The following is a 20,840-nucleotide window of genomic DNA, read 5'->3' as shown; positions in this document are numbered from 1 at the left end:
TATTTTGGCCTGGAAATGCTAGAAAGACCTATCTACTGCTTAAAGATGTGCTCTCCAGGGCCAGACTATGCAGGATTGAAATCCAGTCCTGCCATCTACTGATTATGTAATATAGGGCCTTTATTTTTATTTTTATTTTTATTTTTGAGCTGGACTGTGCCTCCGTTTCTTCAAATGTAAAGGAGGATATCGAGAGTACTTGCCTTAAGGTTGTTGCCAGATTTACATGCTTAGGACATTTGCAAAATGCTTAGTGCCTAGCATACAGTAAGCGCTGTATTAATATTAGTTGTCATTCTCTTTACCAAGTGCTTTTAAGTGCAGACTCAATGTCCCACAGCGTTAACAGAGCCCAAGTTAGAATTTATAATAATTCTTTGCTGAGGAATCCAGAATAATTAAAGGCAGTAACAGAAAAGTTTCTGAAATTGGCTGCCCATCTACACTGATTCTCTTTAGGGTGGCTCCCTCCCTGTAATAAAGGTAGCAATTCCCTGCCTATTCTGAGGTATCTTCCAGCATATGGGAGTCTGGACCAACCCCTTAAAGACCAGATTGGGGAAAAATGTTAATTTCTTCCCTAATCCAAGATGTATTTCTCCTTTTCTCCCAGGAGCTACCTTTTCCTAAGACGACTGACAATGTGACTTTCAGCTACTTTCAAGGGCTCTCCTGTATACCCAACTGTACTACTCCATCAAAATAATAGTCTGGCATCAGTCATTTTGTAGAATTGAGTTATCCAATCAATCCTGTTCAATTCCTCTTTATAACTGTTTTAGGATAATTTCCATGAGAGCAAGGACTCTGTCTGCCTTGTGCACTACTGTATTCCTAATGCTTGGATGTAGTGGAGATTCCATAAACATTTGCTCATGAATGAGTTCTTCCTTTGAAAAAATAAGTTCGTGGGTGCCTGGGTTGCTCAGTCAGTTCTTTCAGCTCAGGTCATGATCTCTCTCCATGATCTGCTGCTCCCTCTCCATCTGCCCCTCCTCCTCCTCCTCCTCTCTCTCTCTCAATTTTATTTACTTGAGAGAGAGAGAGCAGGGGCAGCAGAGGGTGGGGGTGGGGGAGAAGCAGACTCTCCCCTGAGTAGGGAGCCTGATGCAGGGCTCCATATCGTGACCTGAGCTGAAGCCAGATGCTTAAGTGACTGAGCCACCCAGGCACTCCTAAATAAATACAATTTTAATTTTAAAAAAAGAAAAAAGTTCAGGCCTACATACTCTCCTGTCAGTTTTCTAGATCTTAGCTTCTCATGTCAGAATTACATAAAGCAAGAATGAGCTAAATCTATAATTTAAAAATAAATATTTCTCAAAAAGAAATATACAGAGATGCAACTATGGATACAATAGAGATCGCCCTTTATAGTATCACATATGTTATGAGCTCTGCTTTACTAAGTGGTCTAGTAAGGTAAAGTTCCAAATAATGAAACAAAAATAAGATGCAGAGCCTGGGTGGTTGAGTTGGCTCAGTGTCAGACTCTTGATTTTGGCTCAGGTCCTGATCTCAGGGTCCTGAGGTCAATCTCTGTGAGGAGTCCTGTGTGAGGCTACACTGGGCCTAGAGCCTGCTTGGGAATCTCTCTCTGTCCCCCTCCCCAATGCATGCACTCACTCATTCTCTTAAAAACACAAAAATCAGATTTAAAAAGACAGCTTTTTTGGTGCTTATCTTACCCACCAAGATTTTAATTTATTTCATTATTTTTAAAAGATTTATTTATTTAAGTAATCTCTGCACCCAACATGGGGCTCAAACTCATGACCCCAAGATCAAGAGTCACATACTATACTGACTGAGCCAGCCAGGTACCCCAGATTTTCATTTATTTTAAAAATATCGATTGAGGGACGCTTGTGGCTCAGTGGTTAAGTGCCTGCTTTTGGCCCACGGTGTGATACTGGAGTCCCGGGATCGAGTCCCACATCAGGCTTCCTGCATGGAGCCTACCTCTCTCTGTGTCTTCCATGAATAAATAAATAAAATCTTTTAAAAAATAAAAATATCGATTGAGCAGTTACTTTGTATTACAGTATTATGTTTTAGTAATACTGCAATGAGCAAGGTAGACACACAGTCTCTACTTTGAGTTTCCCATCTTTCAAGACAATTCACAAAGTGTGATGAGTCCTTACCATAGAGGAAGTATGCTAAAGACTATAGGTCTTCTGCTTGCATTTGAGTGAGGGCAGCTCTACATTGATCACTTTTGTATTTTGAGATTCCAAGTTAAGATTTTCATTGTAAATTTGTCTCCACTACTACAAAAAGTTTGAAAATTATTCGTATATATTTAATCTGAACTTCATCTTGAAAGTCTATTACGTGAGTGAATGAATGGACATTGCAAATATAGTTACAACCCTATTAAGCATTACTATCCTCCTTTTATATGTGAGAAAATACAGTTCAGGTAGTTACTCTCCAAAATCTTTTCCCTCCAAGATATTGAGGAGTAATCCACAAATATAATTGTATGTATTTAAAGTGATGATTTGATATACATGTACATGTAAAGATCATAAATGTAGCATAAATGTTTATGCATGATTATTTTTTTTTTTTTTTAATTTATTTATGATAGGCACACAGTGAGAGAGAGAGAGGCAGAGACACAGGCAGAGGGAGAAGCAGGCTCCATGCACCGGAAGCCCGACGTGGGATTCGATCCCGGATCTCCAGGATCGCGCCCTGGGCCAAAGGCAGGCGCTAAACCGCTGCGCCACCCAGGGATCCCAAGTTTATGCATGATTATAAACACATATACATTGTGGAATGATTACCAAGATCAAGATAACTAACACATGCTTCACATAGTTGACTCACATTGTTCATTCCTTTTGTGTGAGCAAGAATGCTTAAGATCTACTTTCAGAGACGCCTGGGTGGCTCAGTGGTTGAGCATCTGCCTTCAGCTCAGGCCATGATCCTGGGCTCCTGGGATCCGAGTCCCACATTGGAATCTCTGAAGGGAGCCTGCTTCTCCCTCTGCCTGTGTCTCTGCCTCTTCGTGTCTCTCATGAATAGATACATAAAATCTTAAAAAAAAAAATGAAAGGTTTACTTTCATCAACTTTCAAATATATAATCCATATTACTATCTATAATTACCATGCTATACATTAGGTCTTCAGGATTTATTATTTTTATTTAGAAACTTTGCACACTTGACCTACATTTCTCCATTGTCCCCTCACCCCATCTTGTGACAAATCAAAAAGTCTCATTCCAAATCTCTGTACCACCCTACAGTGCCTACACCCAAAAGGGAAGAAATATATATTTTTAAAGATTCTATTTATTTATTCATGAAAAACACAGAGAGAGAGGCAGAGACACAGGCAGAGGGAGAAGCAGGCTCCATGCAGGGAGCCCAACATGGGACTGGAACCTGAGTCTCCAGGATCAGGCCCTGGGCTGAAGGCGGCACTAAACCGCTGAGCCACCCGGGCTGCCCTTAAGTCTTTATTTCCCCTAAAAGAGAAGTCTCTAGTGAGATATTACAAAGGTTTGCTTTAGCTTTATCCAATATGTAATTTTTAAAAAGATTTTATTTATTTAGGGATGCCTGGGTGGCTCAGTGGTTGAGCATCTGCCTTCGGCTCAGGGTGTGATTCCAAAGTTCCTGGATCAAGTCCTGCATTGGGTTCCCTGTGAGGGGACCTGCCTCTGCCTCTTCCTGGGTCTCTGCCTCTATTTCTCCTGAATAAATACATAAAATCTTACAAAAAGAAAGAAAAAAAGATTGTATTATTTATTTATTTGAGAGGGAGAGTAGGAGGGGAGGGACAAGCAGACGAGCTAGATGGGGGAAGGGGGGCACCATGGCCTGAGCCAAAACCGAGTCAGCACTGAACCAACTGAGGCCTCCAGGCACCCCTCAATATATAATGTTTTATTTATTTTATTTATTTTTTATTTTATTTTATTTTTTATATAATGTTTTAAAGAAAGAAATCCATAGCATGCCAAAAGAAGACAAAAACTACATTATCATTCTAATGAACGCCGAAAAAGTATTTGGAAAAAAATCCTCAACAGCAGGATAGAAGGGAACTTTCTTAACCTGATGAGGAGCACCTATGAGGAGCTTACATCATACTTAATGAAAAAAGACGATGATGCTTTCCCCCCTAAAATCAGAACAAGACCGGGATTTGTGCTCTCAAAAGTCTTATGTAACATTGTACTGGAACTTACAAGCCATTGGAAACGAAGACAAAGCTTTGCCGTGGATGGGCTACAGAATTTGATGATTAATCTGGTTCGAAGTTACTGCCACAGGCTGGATGATCAACGGAGTAAACATGAGATATAAAAGCCAAAATCAAGGTGCTTAGGTTGAAACACCGACAGGAAGATAATGCAACATTCTGCAAAAGCATCAGCGGGTACCCGCTGCGGGCCATGCACTAGGACCCTTGCATGGCAAAACACGTCCAGGCTGGACTAAGGCAGATTTTCCTGCCATTTCTAACCTGCTTTGGCACCTATTAAGAATTCTCTAATTCGACGTGTTGATCCTCCAGGACCCAGGCTGTCCGCTGTACTTTGATTCTCAGCAGTTTCCAACAATCAGCACGAGTTTAATGCCGTGCAATCGGATGGCTGCTTTGCCTCTGCTACCTGGGAGCTAAGGAAGCTTGTGCAAACCTCTCAACAGGCTGTCAGGCCCACAGTGCCCCGCGCGCCGCCTGCAACAGCCTGAAAATCTGACAACTCTCCCAAGTTCGGGACGGCGGCCGCGTTTTCCGAGATTACTTTTCTGAGCATGAGCGGAAGTCTCCCTTTGAGCAGTCTGCGTGTTTTGTTTTTTTTTTTAAGATGTTAGGTACCATACTAAGAAGCAACCCGCTCCATTCTGTTTTTCCCCCCCGGCACCCACAAGCAAGTGACCAGGGGACAAATTTGCCTTCGTTACAAGAAAATTAAGGCTCTCGCTCAAAGAAGTCCGAAGGCAGCCCAGCCCCCTGTCTTCCCACAGTAAAGATGGCGGCCCCCTGCGTGTAGACTATACGGGCGATACCACTTCCGCGTTTCTCTTTCGCCCTCGTCCAAGATGGCGGACGAGGCCACCCGGCGTGTGGTGTCTGAGATCCCTGTGCTGAAGACTAACGCCGGACCTCGAGATCGTGAGTTGTGGGTGCAGCGACTCAAGGAGGAATACCAGTCCCTCATCCGGGTTAGTTGTGCCTCTGCGGCCGATCGCGTCGCGGAAGGGTTGCGGGGAGTCTGGTGTCCCTGAGAATAGGCTCCGTGCGGAAGCCGCTTCCGGTTATAAAATTTAACGCCCAGATTCTTTAGAAGCTGGACGATTGGGGGGCTGGGGGAGCTCAGCGAGCCTGGAAGGGGAGGAGGCAAAAGAAACTCGGTTTAGGGGCCCCGGTGGGGCCAAAGCAGCAGTTACTTTAGGGACACGCCTCCCCGGAAGGTGACGTGTCCCTCTGGCTGCAGGTGTTTGCTCTGCTGGATGTAGGGGGGTGGTCCGAGGAATTCCTGGGGCTCCAGGCCCCCGTGGCTTCTCTCTGTTCCCTCCTCCACCCTTCCCGAGGAAGGAACACACCCTGGGGCTGAAAACCCTAGTAAGTGTAGCAGAGAGTTGAGGGATTAGGCTCACAGCTAGGAATGAGCCATCCTCTCAGCAATTCTCCCCATTGTGCAAAGGGGAGAGTTTCTTTTCCTTGCAGTGGTCTCTGCCTGTTTCCAAGGCAGCAGCAACCCTGACACACGTATTTATTTTCATCAACACCCCACACCCACACCCACATACATTTGTTGTGCACGTAGCACCTAGGATCGAGATCCAGAGCCAGATAAGCTGGAGCCTACCTATCTCTGAACAAAGTCATTATAATAGATCAAGGGAGGGAGACGAAGAGATTGCTAAGATGTTTTGAGAGCAGAGGTGAGACACCTAATCCAGTGTGGGTCCGGTCCAGGAAGGCTTCATAGAAGAAGGGTGCTGGAGCTGAGCCCTAAAGGGTAATAAACCTAAGTGAGCCTGATAAACATGAGGATGCTCCGGAGGGATATTCACAAGAACGGCAGGAGCAAGAGCATGGAAGCTACAAATGGCAGGAGGGGTAAGAAGAAACAGAAGTAGTTCAGAGTTGCTGAAGTCATCCAGTGTATGGGAGGGGGTGCTAGGCAAGGCTTGAGAGAGAAGCTTGAGTACTTGGATGTTGTCTTGGAGGCACTGGGATACCTTTGAAGTATTTTAAGCTGGGGAATAATATGCTCAGATTGGTTTTAAACCAATCACAGTGACTAGAGAGAAAAGTAGAACTAAAAGAGATACGATTGAAGGCGGGAAACAAATTAGGAGGCTGGCATTAATCCAGGCAAAAGAAAAGTGATGATCTAAACTGGATGGTTCTAGTGAGGATAGAGAGAAGAGAGAGATCTGAAGACCATTCAGAAGGTAAAAATCAGTAGTATGTCGTCGGGAAGGATTGGTGTAGAGTAGGAGAGAAGGAGGGTCTGGGACGCCCGGGTGGCTCAGGGGTTGAGCACCTGTCTTCGGCCCGAGGCATGACCCCGGGGTCCCCGGATCGAGTCTTGCATTGGGCTCCCTGCATGGAGCCTGCTTCTCCCTCTGCCTATGTCTCTGTGTGTCTCATGAATACAATAAAATCTTTTAAAACAAAGGAGAGGGAGAGTCCATGATAATTCCCACAGTCTGGCTTGCAGGACTGAGTGAAGGCTAATACTGTCCTCTGAAATGAATGCAGTGGAGAAATGGTCTGAACGACTGGGCGGGGGGATGGTAGGTTTGAGGTACCTGTGCAATGAAGTTAGAAATTTCAGTATACAATTGGATAGTAGGCTCCGAAGCTCTGAGAAAGGGTCTGGATTAAAATAATGATTTGGAAATGATCAGCGTGTGGGTACTCATCAAAACCAGGACCACATGAGGTCCTCCAGGGAGGGCGTATACCATAAAATGGCTTGTGGGTTGAGGGCAGACCTATCAGAAGTGGGAAGAAAACTCAGGCAATATTGAGTGTTTTGTGCTTGCTGAACTAAGTGGGACCCGACCGTTCTATTCTCTGCTCTGAACAAGTCTCCTGCTTCCCAGTGTAACTTTGTCTTCAGCTTTGCTCATGTCAGAAAAGCTGGGTACATACTAAGAAAGAAAGTGATCACATACTTTGCTTTTGAGGGAAGAGGGACTGCCCCCTCAAAGACCTCATTCTCTGCTTTTAGTATGTGGAGAACAACAAGAATGCGGACAATGATTGGTTCCGACTGGAGTCCAACAAGGAAGGGACTCGGTAGGCAGACCCTCTTGGGAGTCTTGGGGGGTGGGAATCTTACATGGCTTGAACATTTTAATGTCCCAAAGCCCGCTGCCAGATGCGTTCCGTGCTTCCTGTTAGCTGTCCCCACTCCCACAGCTCCAGATTTCCCCAATTCCCATCCCATGAGTCTCCCAAGCTGACCACCTAAGCCAAAAACATCGTATGAGAAGGATGGCAGATTGGACTAAGGTTTGGTTTTTCTTACAGGTGGTTTGGAAAATGCTGGTACATCCATGACTTGCTCAAATACGAGTTTGACATTGAGTTTGACGTGAGTATGATGGAATGGGAAACACAGAGGTTAGTCCAAGAGGAGGGTTTAGGTGATTGTTACAAGCTAACCTTTCTTGGACGGGCCAAAAAAAACCTTTAAAGTGGGAGGGAACCGCTAAGGCTTGAAGCAAGCATAGATGACAGCTACTGATCTTCATATCCAGGACCCTGGTGTGTACATGCTGCTTGGGGGTGTTTGTCAAACATTTCAGTTCATCCAAGAAATGGGTATTGATTAGATTGGTTCCTTTCTATCCTGATTCTGTTTCGTTAAGGCCTTATAATTTCTCCAGATTCCTGTCACATATCCTGCTACTGCTCCAGAAATTGCGGTTCCTGAACTGGATGGAAAAACAGCAAAGATGTACAGGTAGGACTCAATAGGAAATGGGAAAAGGGCAAAGAGGAGTTAGGAAAGAACTCTGGGCCTGGATTTTTCCCAGAGTTGGCTTGCCTAGAGGGTCTCTAGCCCTCCGTCTGCCAAGTCTGAGCAAGGTACTTCGCTAACCTTGTGCTCAATTCTGATCACTAGTGGTTGGTTATCTTTTGCTTCCAAGAGGCTACTATGCTTCATGGTAAACTTTGCATGTCAACACCTTCTTCTTCTCCTCGTCCTTCTCATAGGGGTGGCAAAATATGCCTGACTGACCACTTTAAGCCTTTGTGGGCCAGGAACGTGCCCAAGTTTGGGCTAGCTCATCTTATGGCTCTGGGGGTAAGTTTGGGGTGTTTGGCATGTAAGGAGGGTGGAGAGAATTAGGCACTGAGCAATATAAGAAAAGTAATTGAGAATAAACAAGGTATGACAGTATTTACCTTGAGCATGTTCCTATAGAATCTGTATGGGAAGGAGCTTCTAATGGAACAAGAGGCATTGAGAGGGTGGTAGTCATCTCACAGGGTCTCCCTTGTATTGCAGCTGGGTCCATGGCTGGCAGTGGAAATCCCCGATCTGATTCAGAAGGGCGTGATTCAGCATAAAGAGAAATGCAACCAATGAAGGATCAAGCCACTGAGGCAGGACAGAGGGACCTTTGATAGGCTACGTTCCTGCTTTCTTTGCATCACTCTTACTCATCCGGTTGCTTCCCCCAAACCCCTTCACCCATAATTGTTACTAAGTAGCTGCATCAGGCATTGCTGGGGGGAAAATAACAGCATTGCTACTGAATTTCCAAGGCTACACAGGGAGGGGAAAAGACTGGGGCTTTGGGAAACCAAAAGACAATCTGTATCCCTTCTCCAGGTGGGGCGATGTGAGATTCCGGAAGGATGGGGGAGGGGGTGCCTGCCGAAAGTGGGTGCATAGCTTTTTTGGTTTTTGGAGATAACTCATCAATAAAAGCTGCTTTCCTCTGGTGGCCCGTGGCTCTCATTGGTGGCTGTGAAGAGAGGGTGAGCTGGCTAAGCCCCAAGGCACAAGTACAACTACGTTAGTTTGGGAGGGAGGGGAAATGAGGATGATGCTGTGGTCAGGAGCTGGGAACTAAAAGGAAATCTTGGACCGCTCTCGCTCCTGCAGAGGTCTGCTTGTGTCCTTTAGCGGGTGGGTGCCTACTGCTTTGGTCTGCAAGATGCTTGAGGAATGGCTTTGCAGGACCAGCATTCCCCGCCCTCCAGGGATCTTCTCATCCCTCTGTGCAGCGCGGGCTGCTGCTCCACCGGTCTGCGGGCTGGACGGACATTGCAGCTGCTCCCAGGGAAGGCTCTGTGCTGCAAGCCTGGGGGCCAGGCTACGGGTATCACGTCCACATCTCTACGGTCCCAGGACCCTGCACTTCAGGGACTCGCTTAGGAGCGATGGTTTAAAAACAATTCAGGGCAGGTCTGGGAACCGGCGCTCCCCGAGTTGGCTGCGTTTCCATGGCGGCGGCGGCGGAGCCAAGGGGGCAGGTTCACGCAAGCGCAGAGGAGGCAGGTGGGCGGCCGCCGAGTGTGGGCGCGCAGGCGCCGTGAGAGGCGGTGAAGCCGGCTGCCGGTGGCCGGGCGGGACCAACAAAGATGGCGGCGGCCCCTGCGGCGGGACGGACCTGGGCATCGGCTGCGGCCACGGCTGCAGCCCGGCCCTCGGGGGGGCTGCACGGGGGGAGCAGGGGGTGGCCCTGAGCTGGGGCTCGGCCCCAGCTGGGCTCCCCCGCCGCCTCACCGGGGGACAGGTACGGGCCGGGGCGCTGGGGCTGGGGCGGGGGGGGCGCGGGGAGACGGCCCGGGACCCCAGAGGACGCCGTCCGCACCGGCGGGGCGCGGGGGGCCGCGCAGGCCCGGGGGAGCCGGCCTGGAGGGACAGCATCCTCGGGCCGCAGGGGATACGCCGCCGACCCCGCAGCCAATCAGCGGCCTCGGCCTTCTGCCCTCGAGGGGGGCGGACCCGGCTGAAGCCTGCGGCGGTGGGAGAGGTGCGGAGATCCGGGTCGGGGAGTAGTTTGTGCCCCCCCCGTCCCCCCGACACCTCGTGGGCGCCCAGGGCTGGGGGGGAGGGCCCGGCAAGCCGCTGGGTCGGGCGGCTTCGTTTGCAGCCCGGAGGGGCGGGGGGTGGGGGGCGGGGTGCCCCTTCCCGGCACCTCCCCACGTCCACGCCGTGTTTGCCCCGAGGTTCTGAGTGACCCGGGGCACCCCCCGCTTGAGCAGCCGGGTGCGGGGCCCTTGGGAGCCTTGGATGGTGAAGAGGCCGAGATGGAGACTCTCCTCGGCTTTCCAGCCCAGCTGCTCCTGCAGGAGGGGCGTTCCGGATGCCTCGGAGCCGCGGGCTGCTGTCACCGCGTCCTTTCCTCGGTGGATACTAAGTATCTGCTGTGCGGAAACACCACGCCCGGCACCGGGACGCTAACTGAGAGAGATGTGCTTCCTCCCCCCAGTGCGGGTGCAAGCTAGTTGGTGCCTCCACGTTCACACGCTGACCCTCTCTTCTCCTCCCAGGTCCAGCCTGTGGTGTCCACGATGCCCCAGGCCTCTGAGCACCGCCTGGGCCGGACCCGAGAGCCACCCGTTAATGTCCAGCCACGAGTGGGATCCAAGCTACCATTTGCCCCGAGGGCCCGAAGCAAGGAGCGCCGAAACCCAGCCCCTGGGCCGAACCCCATGTTAAGACCTCTGCCTCCCCGGCCAGGTCCCCCCGAGGAACGGCTCAAGAAACTGGAGCTGGGACGGGGCCGGACCTCAGGTCCTCGTCCCCGAGGACCCCTCCGGGCAGATCATGGAGTTCCCCTGCCTGGCTCACCACCCCCAACTGTGGCTCTGCCTCTCCCTTCCAGGACCAACCTAGCTCGTTCCAAGTCTGTGAGCAGTGGGGACTTGCGTCCTATGGGGATTGCCTTGGGAGGGCATCGTGGTGCTGGAGAGCTAGGGGCCGCGCTGAGCCGCCTGGCGCTCCGGCCTGAGCCTCCCACCCTGAGACGGAGCGCCTCTCTCCGCCGCCTCGGGGGCTTTCCTGGTCCTCCCACCTTGCTCAGTATACGGACGGAGCCCCCTACTTCCCATGGCTCCTTCCACGTCATATCTGCCCGGCCCTCTGAGTCTTTCTACTCCGATGACAAAATGGTGAGGACTCGCCAGCACACGTGGCCTTCCAAGCCCGTGTTCCTCTCTGCCTCCAGCTTTCTTGCCATCACGTGGCTTTCTTTTCCCTCTTTTCCCCAATCCCTCATTACAGCAGCTGGGACTCTCCTCTCCCTCACTTAAGTACCACTGCTCCTCATAGACCTTTTTCGGGTTTTCTGTGACTCCCTAGCATGGTGTGCCATTTCGGACCCCAGGGATTTAATCCAGCCATTGCAGATTCTTCTCTGGGTCCCCAGGGCCCTTACTCTCCCTTGCTTCACCTTCTCTCCTAGGACGCTGCCTAGGCCTAATTAATCTCTGGAGCTGATGAGGGGCGGGGCTCAGAATATCTGAGTTAGTGTGGTTGCCCATTTCCCGAGCCAAGTGAGCTTAGGTTGATTGCAGTTGGAGCCATCAGGAGAGGGTTCAGGAAGGGGCCACGGGGGCAGGACGGGGCTTTGGGGGAAGCAAGGTGGGTGTGGGGAGCAGCTGGGCAGCCATGCCAGTGCTTGGGGAGCTGCCCCAGGAGCTGCAGCGCCGGCTAGCTGGGCAGAGGAGTAAGTGGGGAACAGGCGGGACAGCCATGGCCGAGTCTGTGGTACACTCAGCTGTGATGGGCTTACTGCTCATGGCCAGTGAGGTAGGGAGCCCCCAGTACCCTGTGAGGGAAGGAGGGTGGAGTTTGAGGGTGAAGGACGGGGATGGGGAAGCAGTGGGCAGCATGCTGTAGAAAGGTTAAAATGCCAGGTGGGATACATGGGAACCTGCTGACTCTACTCTGACCTTCCAGGCTCATCACACACTGCTTCTGGGCTCTGGTCACGTTGGCCTCCGAAATCTGGGGAACACGGTGAGAGCCTTTCTCCTGTCCGGCATTTCTAAAAGGAATTTGAAATGGTGCTGGGGGCAGGGCGCTGACTTTCAGAAGGTGGGGAAGGTGGGGAAGATGGGAAAGGAGAGCACTGAAGCTCTTCTAGGCTTCCGGTCGGTCCCTGGTCTACAGAAATAACGGCGGTGTCTCCTGCTCCCCAGTGCTTCCTGAATGCAGTGCTACAGTGTTTGAGCAGCACTCGGCCTCTTCGGGACTTCTGTCTGCGAAGGGACTTCCGGCAAGAGGTGCCTGGAGGGGGTCGAGCCCAAGAGCTCACTGAAGGTGCAGCAGCCACTCCTGCTCCCACCTTTCCAGTTCTCTCCCCAACCTCTGGGTCCATCTGCCAGCCCCGGCAGCCCCGACCCTTGAGTCTGGGAGTTGTATCTTTTTGCTGGTGCCTGCTTCCCTAGAGGTTGTCTTCTTCTGCCCTCTGAGCCTCCTGTGGCTTGCCTCTTCCAGTCATTAACCCCTCTTTCCCCACACCCACCCCAACAGCCTTTGCCGATGTGATTGGTGCCCTGTGGCACCCTGACTCCTGTGAAGCTGTGAATCCTACTCGATTCCGAGCTGTCTTCCAGAAATACGTTCCCTCCTTCTCTGGATACAGGTGGGAGAGCTAGAGGGTATGACATTTCTCTGTGGCCACGTCTGGGGGTTGGACCAAGCAGAGGCCCTGGCACCATTGTTCTGAGCCTTCAGACGTGCTTGATCCAGGAAGTAGGGACCGATGTCTGGGCAGGAGATACTGTCTGTGGACCAGGGGCGGGGGCTGTCAGTTGCCCACACTCTGTTTCTGGCTGTAGCCAGCAGGATGCCCAAGAGTTCCTGAAGCTCCTCATGGAGCGGCTGCACCTTGAAATCAACCGGCGGGGCCGCCGGGCTCCACCCATCCTGGCCAGCAGTCCAGCTCCCGCCCAGCCCCGTCGCGGAGGAGCTCTGCTAGAAGAACCTGAGTTGAGGTAAAGTCACTTTCTCTCCCTTGTGTTCCCGGTAGTTTCTCAGCAGCCACTGTCCTTCATAGAACTGAGCTCATCAAGACAGGCTGTAGGGTCCAGGGAAACACCCAGTCTAGAAAATGGTTTGAGAAGCCGTGCAGAAGTCCGAGGAAGGAGGCCAAGGGGTGCAGATGGCGGCAGAGGCTAGTGCTAGGGGTGTCCCCGGGCTGAGGGGAGGAGAGCTCATTTTCAGCCCGGTACATACAGCGTTTAAAGCCAGGTCAAGTCAGCTGTTCCCTGCCTGTGTTCCTTCCTTTCCCTCTCGCCTTGGGTTTCCCCAGAAAGTCTTCTAAAGCAGTACTCCTTTTTTTGTTGTTAAGATTTTATTCACTTATTTTAGAGACAGTGATGAGAGAGAGAGAGAGAGACCATGGACAAGCAGAGGGGAAGGGCAGATGGAGAGGGAGAAGCAGGCTCTCCACCAAGTAGGGAGCCTGATGTGGGGTTCAATCCCAGGACCCTGTGATCATGACCCGAGCGGAAGGCGGACACTTAACCAACTGAGCCCCCAGGTGCCCCTAAAGCGTTACTCCTAGGACACTTCTTTGAAATGTAGAGAAGGAGCTGGGGTATGGGTGGAATGCAGGGCTGTGTGGGTCATTGCTGTGGTGTTGGGGATGCCCAGTGTTCCCCTGTCTCATGGGTGCTCCCCACTTCCTTGATCTGAGGTAGTGATGATGACAGAGCCAACCTAATGTGGAAGCGTTACCTGGAGCGAGAAGACAGCAAGATTGTGGGTACGGAGCGGACAAAGCCATGCGGGATGATTAGTGAGGGGGGGCATTGCAGGCTTGGGAGAATTGACACTGTGAGGGGTGTGGGGGCAAGGCCAGACGATGGAAGTGTGGACAGGCTTTGTTAGGGGTTTGTTAGGAGCGCGGGCGTTAGGAAGGGAAGTGTCGGGCAGAGCCGTGGGAAGAGAGGGGAACCCAAGGAAGCATCTCGGGCTCCCCACAGTGACTGTTTCTCCCGCCTCTTCGCTTCTGTCTAGACCTGTTTGTGGGCCAGTTGAAAAGTTGTCTCAAGTGCCAGGCCTGTGGGTATCGCTCCACGACCTTCGAGGTTTTTTGTGACCTGTCCCTGCCCATCCCCAAGGTGGGATTCCAGAGGATTCCTGGGGTGGATGGGACATGGGTTCTGCAACCCATCCCTACCCACCCCCCCACCCCCCCCCAGCGTGGGAGGGAACCCTGCGGGTCTCTGGAATACAACTGAAGCCTGGACTGATTAAGAAGAGTTGCAGAAGGAAATTCAGAACATGCTGACCTTTCATTCCCGTCCCCCCCGCCCCCCAGAAAGGATTTGCCGGGGGCAAGGTGTCTCTGCGGGATTGTTTCAGCCTGTTCACCAAGGAAGAAGAGCTAGAGTCCGAGAATGCTCCAGTATGTGCTGTTTCACAGGGATGCAGTAAGGGTGGGAGGCCTGCCGGGGGAGGGGGTGCCATATGGGTAAAAGGGGGTGCATGGTGCTTGGTATGGGGCACGGTATCCGTATTTCTTGGTGTGTGTTGGAGTCTCAGATACGTCCTAGTAATCCTCGGGCGAAGGGCAGTGGCCCAGGGGATGCAGAAGTGATGGGGAGCATAGTGACTGTGAGTCGGGGTGTCAGAAAAGCTGATTGACGTGAGGGGCACATTCACACGGTGTTATCTGCCGTTTACTCAGGTGTGTGACCGGTGTCGGCAGAAAACGCGAAGTACCAAAAAGTTGACCGTACAAAGATTCCCCCGAATCCTCGTGCTTCGTATCCTAACCTTCAAATTCTTATTTCTCCCATCCGTTCCCCCTGCATGTGCCCGGTCTGCAGAGGCTGGACATTTGGGAATTGAATTTCCCTTAGGAAAAGTCTGCCGCTCCACCTCACCCCACTGTGCCCCCGGGTGCCTTCCGAGAGGTGAGGGGACGGCATCCAAGACCTCAGCCCCTTCAGAGGCCCTCTGCCCCCCGGATGCTCCTTAACTAGGGCTTAGATCTTAATCGCTTTTCCGCCTCCCGAGGCTCCATCAAGAAAAGTTCGGTAGGTGTAGACTTCCCGCTGCAGCGACTGAGCCTGGGGGATTTTGCCAGCGACAAAGCCGGTGAGTGTGGAAGGGGAGGTCTGGCGAGCTGGGGAGTGGGGGGCACGGCCGTGATGGTGGGGTTCCATCCACTCCAACGCCGCAGGAAGCCCCGTGTACCAGCTGTACGCCCTCTGCAACCACTCGGGCAGCGTCCACTACGGCCACTATACAGCCCTGTGCAGATGCCAGACTGGTTGGCATGTCTACAACGACTCTCGGTGAGCACAGCCTCCTCGGGTTCCTGCCCGATCTGCTCCCGCAGCTCCCGCAGCCCCTGCAGCCCCAGGGAGAGCAGTGCTCTTCCTAAGACGGGAGCTTGGGTTTGTGGGAGAAGGGAGTAGCCTTGGGGAGGAGGGAGTAGTGGTGGACAGGAGGGAGTAGCCGTGGGCAGGAGGGAGTAGCCGTGGGGAGGAGGGAGTAGTGGTGGACAGGAGGGAGTAGCTGTGGGCAGGAGGGAGTAGCCGTGGGGAGGAGGGAGTAGTGGTGGACAGGAGGGAGTAGCCGTGGGCAGGAGGGAGTAGCCGTGGGGAGGAGGGAGTAGTGGTGGACAGGAGGGAGTAGCCGTGGGCAGGAGGGAGTAGCCGTGGGGAGGAGGGAGTAGTGGTGGACAGGAGGGAGTAGCCGTGGGGAGGAGGGAGTAGCCGTGGGGAAGAGGGAGTAGTGGTGGACAGGAGGGAGTAGCTGTGGGCAGGAGGGAGTAGCCGTGGGCAGGAGGGAGTAGCCGTGGGCAGGAGGGAGTAGCCAGGGTGATCAGAGCCCGCCGCTCCCTTCTTCCCAGCGTGTCCCCCGTCAGTGAAAACCAGGTGGCGTCCAGCGAGGGCTACGTGCTGTTCTACCAACTGATGCAGGAGCCGCCCCGGTGCCTGTGACCAGCCCTCTCAGCCCCGGCACCTGTGAAGCCCTTTCGAGACCCCGAAGCCCCATTTACCTCAGAGACGTCTATTTTTGTGTCTTTTTAATCGGGGAGGGGGGAGGCGGTGGTTGTAGCTCCCATTATTTTTTTTATTAAGAAGCACCCCTCCACCCGGAGGCTCCCCGGTCTCCCAGCCCCATGTACAGAGCCCCCCGGGCCCCGCCCGTGTACAGCCCCCAGGCCCTCCGCAATCTCACTTTTTGTGAATAAATTTATTAAGAAAAAAGTGATGCTCTTATTTGTATTTGTGCCGGGCGGCTGCACAGGTCCCCCCGGGGCCCAGTCCCTCTCTGGCCGGATGGGGGCGCTCCCGGGCCGGGCGGACGCTCGCGGGCAGCGGAGGGCGGGGCGGGGCGGGGCGGGGGGTGCGGGGGGCGGCCCGGAGGCCGGAGGCGGCCCGGCGCGCCACTGCTGCCCGGAGGGGTGGCCCCGGGGGGGAGGCACCGCGGACCCCTGTTGACAAGCACGGGGCGCGTTGCCGGGCGGCCCCGGCTCCCGCAGGCCCGGGCCGTTGCTAACATCAAGGCGCTGTTTACGGCGCCGCCTCCCCACGGAGCGGCCCCAGGGTCCCCACCTGCTCTCCCTGCCCCAGCGCTCGCGGGGCCTCCCCCAGGGCCGCCCACGCGCTCCCGCTCCCGCTCCCGCCCTCGCCCCGCCCGACGCGCCCGCCGGCGCCCCAGCGGTTAAGCGCCGCTCCCCCCGCGGGGGCGGGGCCGGGGGAGGAGCCTCCGCCAGCTCCGCGCCCTCATTGGCGGGCGTGATCCGGGGCCTCCCGCGGCCACCAATCCGGAGGCGGGAGAGCGGGGGGCGCCGGCGCGTCCGGGCCCAGAGGGGCGGGCGGAGCGGCGGCCTCGCGGCGCGGGGGTCGGGGCCGGGGTCGGGGTCGAGGTCAGAGGTGGGGGCGGGGCCGCTGCGCCCCGAGCCCTGCGCCGGCAGATAGCGCGGGCGGGGCCCTTATCCGGCGGCCGCGGCGCCCCGAGACCCTCCCCGCCTTCCCTCGGGCCTCCGCGGGTGCGCCGCGGGCCCTGGGCGGGGACCTCAGTGCCCCGCCGGGTCCCCCGCAGCAGCGAGCGCCGGGGGGTGGAGCGCGGAGCCTGCGGGGGCTGCTGCGGAGCCGGGACCCCGGGGCAGCCTGGCCATCGCCGCCGCCCCCAGGCTTCGCGATGGGCCGGACCGTGGTCGTGCTGGGCGGCGGCATCAGCGGCTTGGCCGCCGGTTACCACCTGAGCCGGGCCCCCTGCGCCCCCAAGGTGAGCGCCCGGTCGCGCCGGAGGGAGCCTCCTGCGGTCCTCTCCCCCGCTGCGGCCCAGAGGGAGCGGGGCCTCGTCCCCTGCAGACCCTCGGCCGCAGCCGCAGCCGTAGCCGTGCGGCGTGTGCCCCTCCCGCCCCCAGGTGGTCCTGGTGGAGGGCAGCGAGCGCCTGGGAGGCTGGATCCGCTCGGTCCGAGGCCCCGGCGGTGCTGTCTTTGAACTTGGACCTCGAGGAATTCGGCCAGCGGGAGCCCCGGGAGCCCGGACCCTGCTCCTGGTGAGGGGCCGGCGGGGTGCCTCGGAGGGACGCCTGGGGGGGGCTTGCCGGGGGGCCTCCCGGGAGGTCACGCGGGGCGGCGGTGCTGTGGGCCAGGCCCTTCCTTAGTTTCTCCTCTTCCCGAGGACGTATGGAGAGCAGGTCTCTGAGCTTGGCTTGGACTCCGAAGTGTTGCCTGTCCGGGGAGACCACCCAGCTGCCCAGAACAGGTTCCTGTACGTGGGTGGCGCCCTGCATGCGCTGCCCTCTGGCCTCAGGTAGGTCCCTACCGCCCGTCTTTCTGCCCTGCCCACGTCCTCCCCCCTTCCATTCCCCCGTCGCCCAGTCTGTGCGAGAGGAGCCGGATGGATGCAAATGACTGTGCCTTCCCCGGTGCAGGGGGCTCTTCCGCCCTTCACCTCCCTTCTCCAAACCTCTGTTTTGGGCCGGGCTGAGGGAGTTGACCACGCCCCGAGGCAAAGACCCTGATGAGACCGTGCACAGTTTTGCCCAGCGCCGCCTTGGACCTGAGGTAACACGGCCCGGAGGCCCCCAAGTCCCTGCCCTCCCTCCTAACCAGCGGCAGAGAGCCCCCTACGCAAACCTTCCACCTGGGGGCTCCTCTCTACGCACCCCGTAGTCGCCACAGCCCAGCGCTGGGAGAGAACGGCTGCCTTCTCCTCTGTTACAGTGGGACCGCACCCCACCCCACCTGCCCCACACCCCCTCCGGACCCCGCAGGGGCAGTGGAAGGTAGTCTGTGCACCCTCTTCCTTGGCCTCAATCCCAGTCTCCCCCTCAAGGTGGCGTCTCTGGCCATGGACAGTCTCTGCCGAGGTGTGTTCGCAGGCAACAGCCGGGAGCTCAGCGTCAGGTCCTGCTTTCCCAGTCTCTTCCAAGCTGAGCAAAGCCATCGTTCTGTTTTGCTGGGGCTGCTGCTGGGGGCCGGTGAGTGGGGGCTTGGTTCAGGGCGAGAAGATACTAAGAGCCTGCCGGGAGGCCCGGGCTGCTGATCTAATGATGATTCTTCTTTGCCGCAGCCTCTTCAGGGCACAGCCCTCGACCGGACTCGGCGCTCATTCGCCAGGCCCGAGCTGAGCGCTGGAGCCAGTGGTCACTCCGTGGAGGGCTGGAGACGTTGCCCCAGGCCCTTAACACCTACCTGACTAGTAGAGGGGTCAGTGTTCTCAGAGGCCAGCCTGTCTGTGGGCTAGGCCTCCTCCCTGGAGGCCGCTGGAAGGTAGGAGAGCCCCCTGGTGTGTCATGCGTGTTAAGTCTCCCTCTTTGGGCAGCCCGGGTGGCTCAGTGGTTTAGCGCCGCCTTCAGTCCAGGTGTGATCCTGGAGACCCGGGATCAAGTCCCACGTCAGGCCTCCTGCATTAAGCCTGTTTCTCCCTCTGCCTGTGTCTGTCTCTCATGAATAAATAAAATCTTAAAAAAAAAAAAAAGCCGGGGGGGATCCCTGGGTGGCGCAACCGTTTGGCGCCTGCCTTTGGCCCAGGGCGCGATCCTGGAGACCCAGGATCGAATCCCACGTCGGGCTCCCGGTGCATGGAGCCTGCTTCTCCCTCTGCCTATGTCTCTGCCTCTCTCTCTCTCTCTATCATAAATAAATAAAAATTTTAAAAAAAAGTCTCTCTCTTTGCCTGAATGTTTTAACCAGGCCAGGGTTGGCAGGACTAGTTACTGTTGTTTCCCTGCCCTAGATGCAGTTTAAACATGGGCTACCCTAGGGTCTTAGGCCTCGTTTGTAGATGATCCTCCAGGGCCTGTTTGGTCCAACTCTGGATAGAAGTGGTGCCTTCTATCCAGAAGTGTTTACAAGTGGCTTCATTAGGGGAAGGGACAGCCCAGCTCCACTGAACAGCTCAGAGAGGCCACACTGGCTTCCGTCCGGCCCGCTGCCTGCAATAATAGAGGGGGTGGGCTCTGTGCCCACTGCAGGTCGGTCTCTTCATCCTGGGGCAGCGCCCAGTCTCTCCTGCCAGTTTGGGGCCTGGGAGTCTGAGGCAAAATTCCCATTATCTCTCTGTCTCTCAAATGCTTGCATCCTGGCAGGTATCTCTGGGGGACGGCAGCCTGGAGGCAGACCACGTGATTAGTGCTGTTCCAGCTTCAGGTACTGGGGTAGCCCCCTCCCCTTCTCCAGCCAGAGTGAGGCACAGGGTTGCTTCCTGGGCCCGCAGGACTGTGCTGTGCCCCTGAACCGATCATCCCTGCGGGAGGCCTGGGGAATCTGCCAGAAATGCCTCCTGAGCAGGCCCCTGGCTGCTCTTCCCCAGTGCTCAGCAAGCTGCTCCCTGCCCAGGCTGCGCCTCTGGCTCATGCCCTGAGTGCCATCACTGCCGTGTCGGTGGTGGTGGTGAACCTCCAGTACCGAGGAGCTCGTCTGCCTGTGCAGGTAGGAGTGGCACGGAGGAATGAGCCCCCCCAGGCCCACCCCCAGCCCTTCCTTCCTCACTCGGTCTCTTCCTTTCTCCAGGGATTTGGACATTTGGTGCCATCCTCAGAAGACCCAGGCGTCCTGGGAATCGTGTATGACTCAGTTGCTTTTCCTGAGCAGGATGGGAGCCCCCCTGGCCTCCGAGTGACCGTGAGAAGCAGCAGCTTTGCTCAGTGGGGGTTTGCAGAGGGCTCGTCTGTGCTCAGTGCAGGTCAGGCCAGGCTGGTCAGTGCCATATTCTCTCCCCAGGTGATGCTGGGAGGGTCCTGGTTACAGACGCTGGAAGCCAGGGGTGGTCTCTTATCTCGGGAGCTGTTCCAGCAGCAGGCACAGCAAGCAGCTGCCACCCAGTTAGGACTAAAAGAGCCACCAAGTCACTGCTTGGTCCACCTACACAAGGTGAGTTGAGTAAGCACCCCTTAGCTCCCGCTGAAGGCAGGGGCTGGTAGGTCGGTTGTCGTCTACTCAGGCTTGGCCATCACCAACAAAAATGTCCCTGTATCCCCTCTTCTCTCCCCAGAACTGCATCCCCCAGTATACACTAGGCCACTGGCAAAAACTGGGTGAGTTTGGGAGGCAGCTGTGCTGAGGGGGGGGGGGCAAGGAAGCCAGACCCCCCCCAGCTGTAACAGTCCCTTCATCTTTTCCTTGCAGAGGCAGCCACCCAGTTCCTGGCTTCTCAGAGGTTGCCCTTGACTCTGGCCGGAGCCTCCTATGAGGGCGTTGCTGTCAACGACTGTATAGAGAGTGGACGGCGGGCAGCGGCTCGGGTCCTGGGCTCAGAACCTAACAGCTGATCCCCAGCTCCCACCTCCTCCTGGCCATGCTGGCGGCACCTCTTCACCCACAAAAATAAAAGTTGCTGGAACTTGGCTGGATCTGGTGGCTCGGTCACCTCCAGGCATAGGTGGCGGGGCTGGTGGTGGGGAG

General features: G+C 55.3%; 3 protein-coding genes and 1 long non-coding RNA gene across 6 annotated transcripts; 3 read left to right on the top strand and 1 right to left on the bottom strand.

Moving 5' to 3' along the window:
- Positions 1-4,144: 4,144 nt before the first annotated feature.
- Positions 4,145-8,947, top strand: UFC1 (ubiquitin-fold modifier conjugating enzyme 1). Its single transcript, XM_038586316.1, has 6 exons — positions 4,145-5,194; positions 7,219-7,286; positions 7,521-7,584; positions 7,880-7,956; positions 8,211-8,301; positions 8,506-8,947. Exons 1-6 carry the CDS (start codon positions 5,072-5,074, stop codon positions 8,584-8,586), a joined length of 504 nt encoding a protein of 167 aa, XP_038442244.1. The 5' UTR covers positions 4,145-5,071; the 3' UTR covers positions 8,587-8,947.
- LOC119868068 lies at positions 4,801-8,589 on the bottom strand. Its single transcript, XR_005385817.1, has 2 exons — positions 8,403-8,589; positions 4,801-5,354 (listed from the first exon to the last, which is right to left on the bottom strand). It is a non-coding gene; the product is annotated as an uncharacterized LOC119868068 (long non-coding RNA).
- A 599-nt stretch (positions 8,948-9,546) lies between the features above and the next one.
- On the top strand, positions 9,547-16,187 carry USP21 (ubiquitin specific peptidase 21). The gene is made up of 13 exons (XM_038586296.1): positions 9,547-9,742; positions 10,503-11,123; positions 11,914-11,973; positions 12,156-12,276; positions 12,490-12,601; positions 12,798-12,953; positions 13,662-13,726; positions 13,981-14,084; positions 14,285-14,371; positions 14,654-14,732; positions 14,959-15,066; positions 15,152-15,266; positions 15,827-16,187. Exons 2-13 carry the CDS (start codon positions 10,524-10,526, stop codon positions 15,915-15,917), a joined length of 1,698 nt encoding a protein of 565 aa, XP_038442224.1. The 5' UTR covers positions 9,547-9,742; positions 10,503-10,523; the 3' UTR covers positions 15,918-16,187.
- An 867-nt stretch (positions 16,188-17,054) lies between these two features.
- On the top strand, positions 17,055-20,788 carry PPOX (protoporphyrinogen oxidase). 3 transcript variants are annotated; one of them, XM_038586288.1, is made up of 12 exons: positions 17,056-17,211; positions 17,354-17,488; positions 17,630-17,745; positions 17,867-17,999; positions 18,271-18,415; positions 18,508-18,707; positions 19,526-19,586; positions 19,750-19,868; positions 19,950-20,060; positions 20,160-20,309; positions 20,431-20,473; positions 20,565-20,788. In XM_038586288.1, the coding sequence occupies exons 1-12, from the start codon at positions 17,125-17,127 to the stop codon at positions 20,705-20,707; spliced, it is 1,443 nt and encodes a 480-aa protein (XP_038442216.1). In that variant the 5' UTR covers positions 17,056-17,124; the 3' UTR covers positions 20,708-20,788. The 3 variants fall into 3 exon arrangements, with proteins under 3 accessions (XP_038442217.1, XP_038442216.1, XP_038442218.1); XM_038586289.1 differs by lacking the exon at positions 19,950-20,060 and having other exon boundaries at positions 17,055-17,211; XM_038586290.1 differs by lacking the exon at positions 17,056-17,211 and having other exon boundaries at positions 17,614-17,745.
- The last annotated feature ends 52 nt before the right edge of the window (positions 20,789-20,840 follow it).

This window comes from Canis lupus, chromosome 38, assembly GCF_011100685.1.
Source record: "Canis lupus familiaris isolate Mischka breed German Shepherd chromosome 38, alternate assembly UU_Cfam_GSD_1.0, whole genome shotgun sequence".
Taxonomy (NCBI): Eukaryota; Metazoa; Chordata; class Mammalia; order Carnivora; family Canidae; genus Canis; species Canis lupus.
This window is presented reverse-complemented; position numbering and strand designations above follow the sequence as displayed.

Bases quoted from the DNA above. Each gene is read 5' to 3' on its own strand.
- UFC1 (XM_038586316.1), top strand. From the start codon at position 5,072: ATGGCGGACGAGGCCACCCGGCGTGTGGTGTCTGAGATCCCTGTGCTG. The intron at 7,287-7,520 runs GTAGGCAGACCC...TTTTTCTTACAG, and splicing joins TCCAACAAGGAAGGGACTCG to GTGGTTTGGAAAATGCTGGT. The intron at 7,957-8,210 runs GTAGGACTCAAT...TCCTTCTCATAG, and splicing joins AAAACAGCAAAGATGTACAG to GGGTGGCAAAATATGCCTGA.
- USP21 (XM_038586296.1), top strand. From the start codon at position 10,524: ATGCCCCAGGCCTCTGAGCACCGCCTGGGCCGGACCCGAGAGCCACCC. The intron at 11,124-11,913 runs GTGAGGACTCGC...CTGACCTTCCAG, and splicing joins TCTACTCCGATGACAAAATG to GCTCATCACACACTGCTTCT. The intron at 14,085-14,284 runs GTGGGATTCCAG...CCCGCCCCCCAG, and splicing joins TGTCCCTGCCCATCCCCAAG to AAAGGATTTGCCGGGGGCAA.
- PPOX (XM_038586288.1), top strand. From the start codon at position 17,125: ATGGGCCGGACCGTGGTCGTGCTGGGCGGCGGCATCAGCGGCTTGGCC. The intron at 19,869-19,949 runs GTAGGAGTGGCA...TCCTTTCTCCAG, and splicing joins GAGCTCGTCTGCCTGTGCAG to GGATTTGGACATTTGGTGCC. The intron at 20,474-20,564 runs GTGAGTTTGGGA...TTTTCCTTGCAG, and splicing joins AGGCCACTGGCAAAAACTGG to AGGCAGCCACCCAGTTCCTG.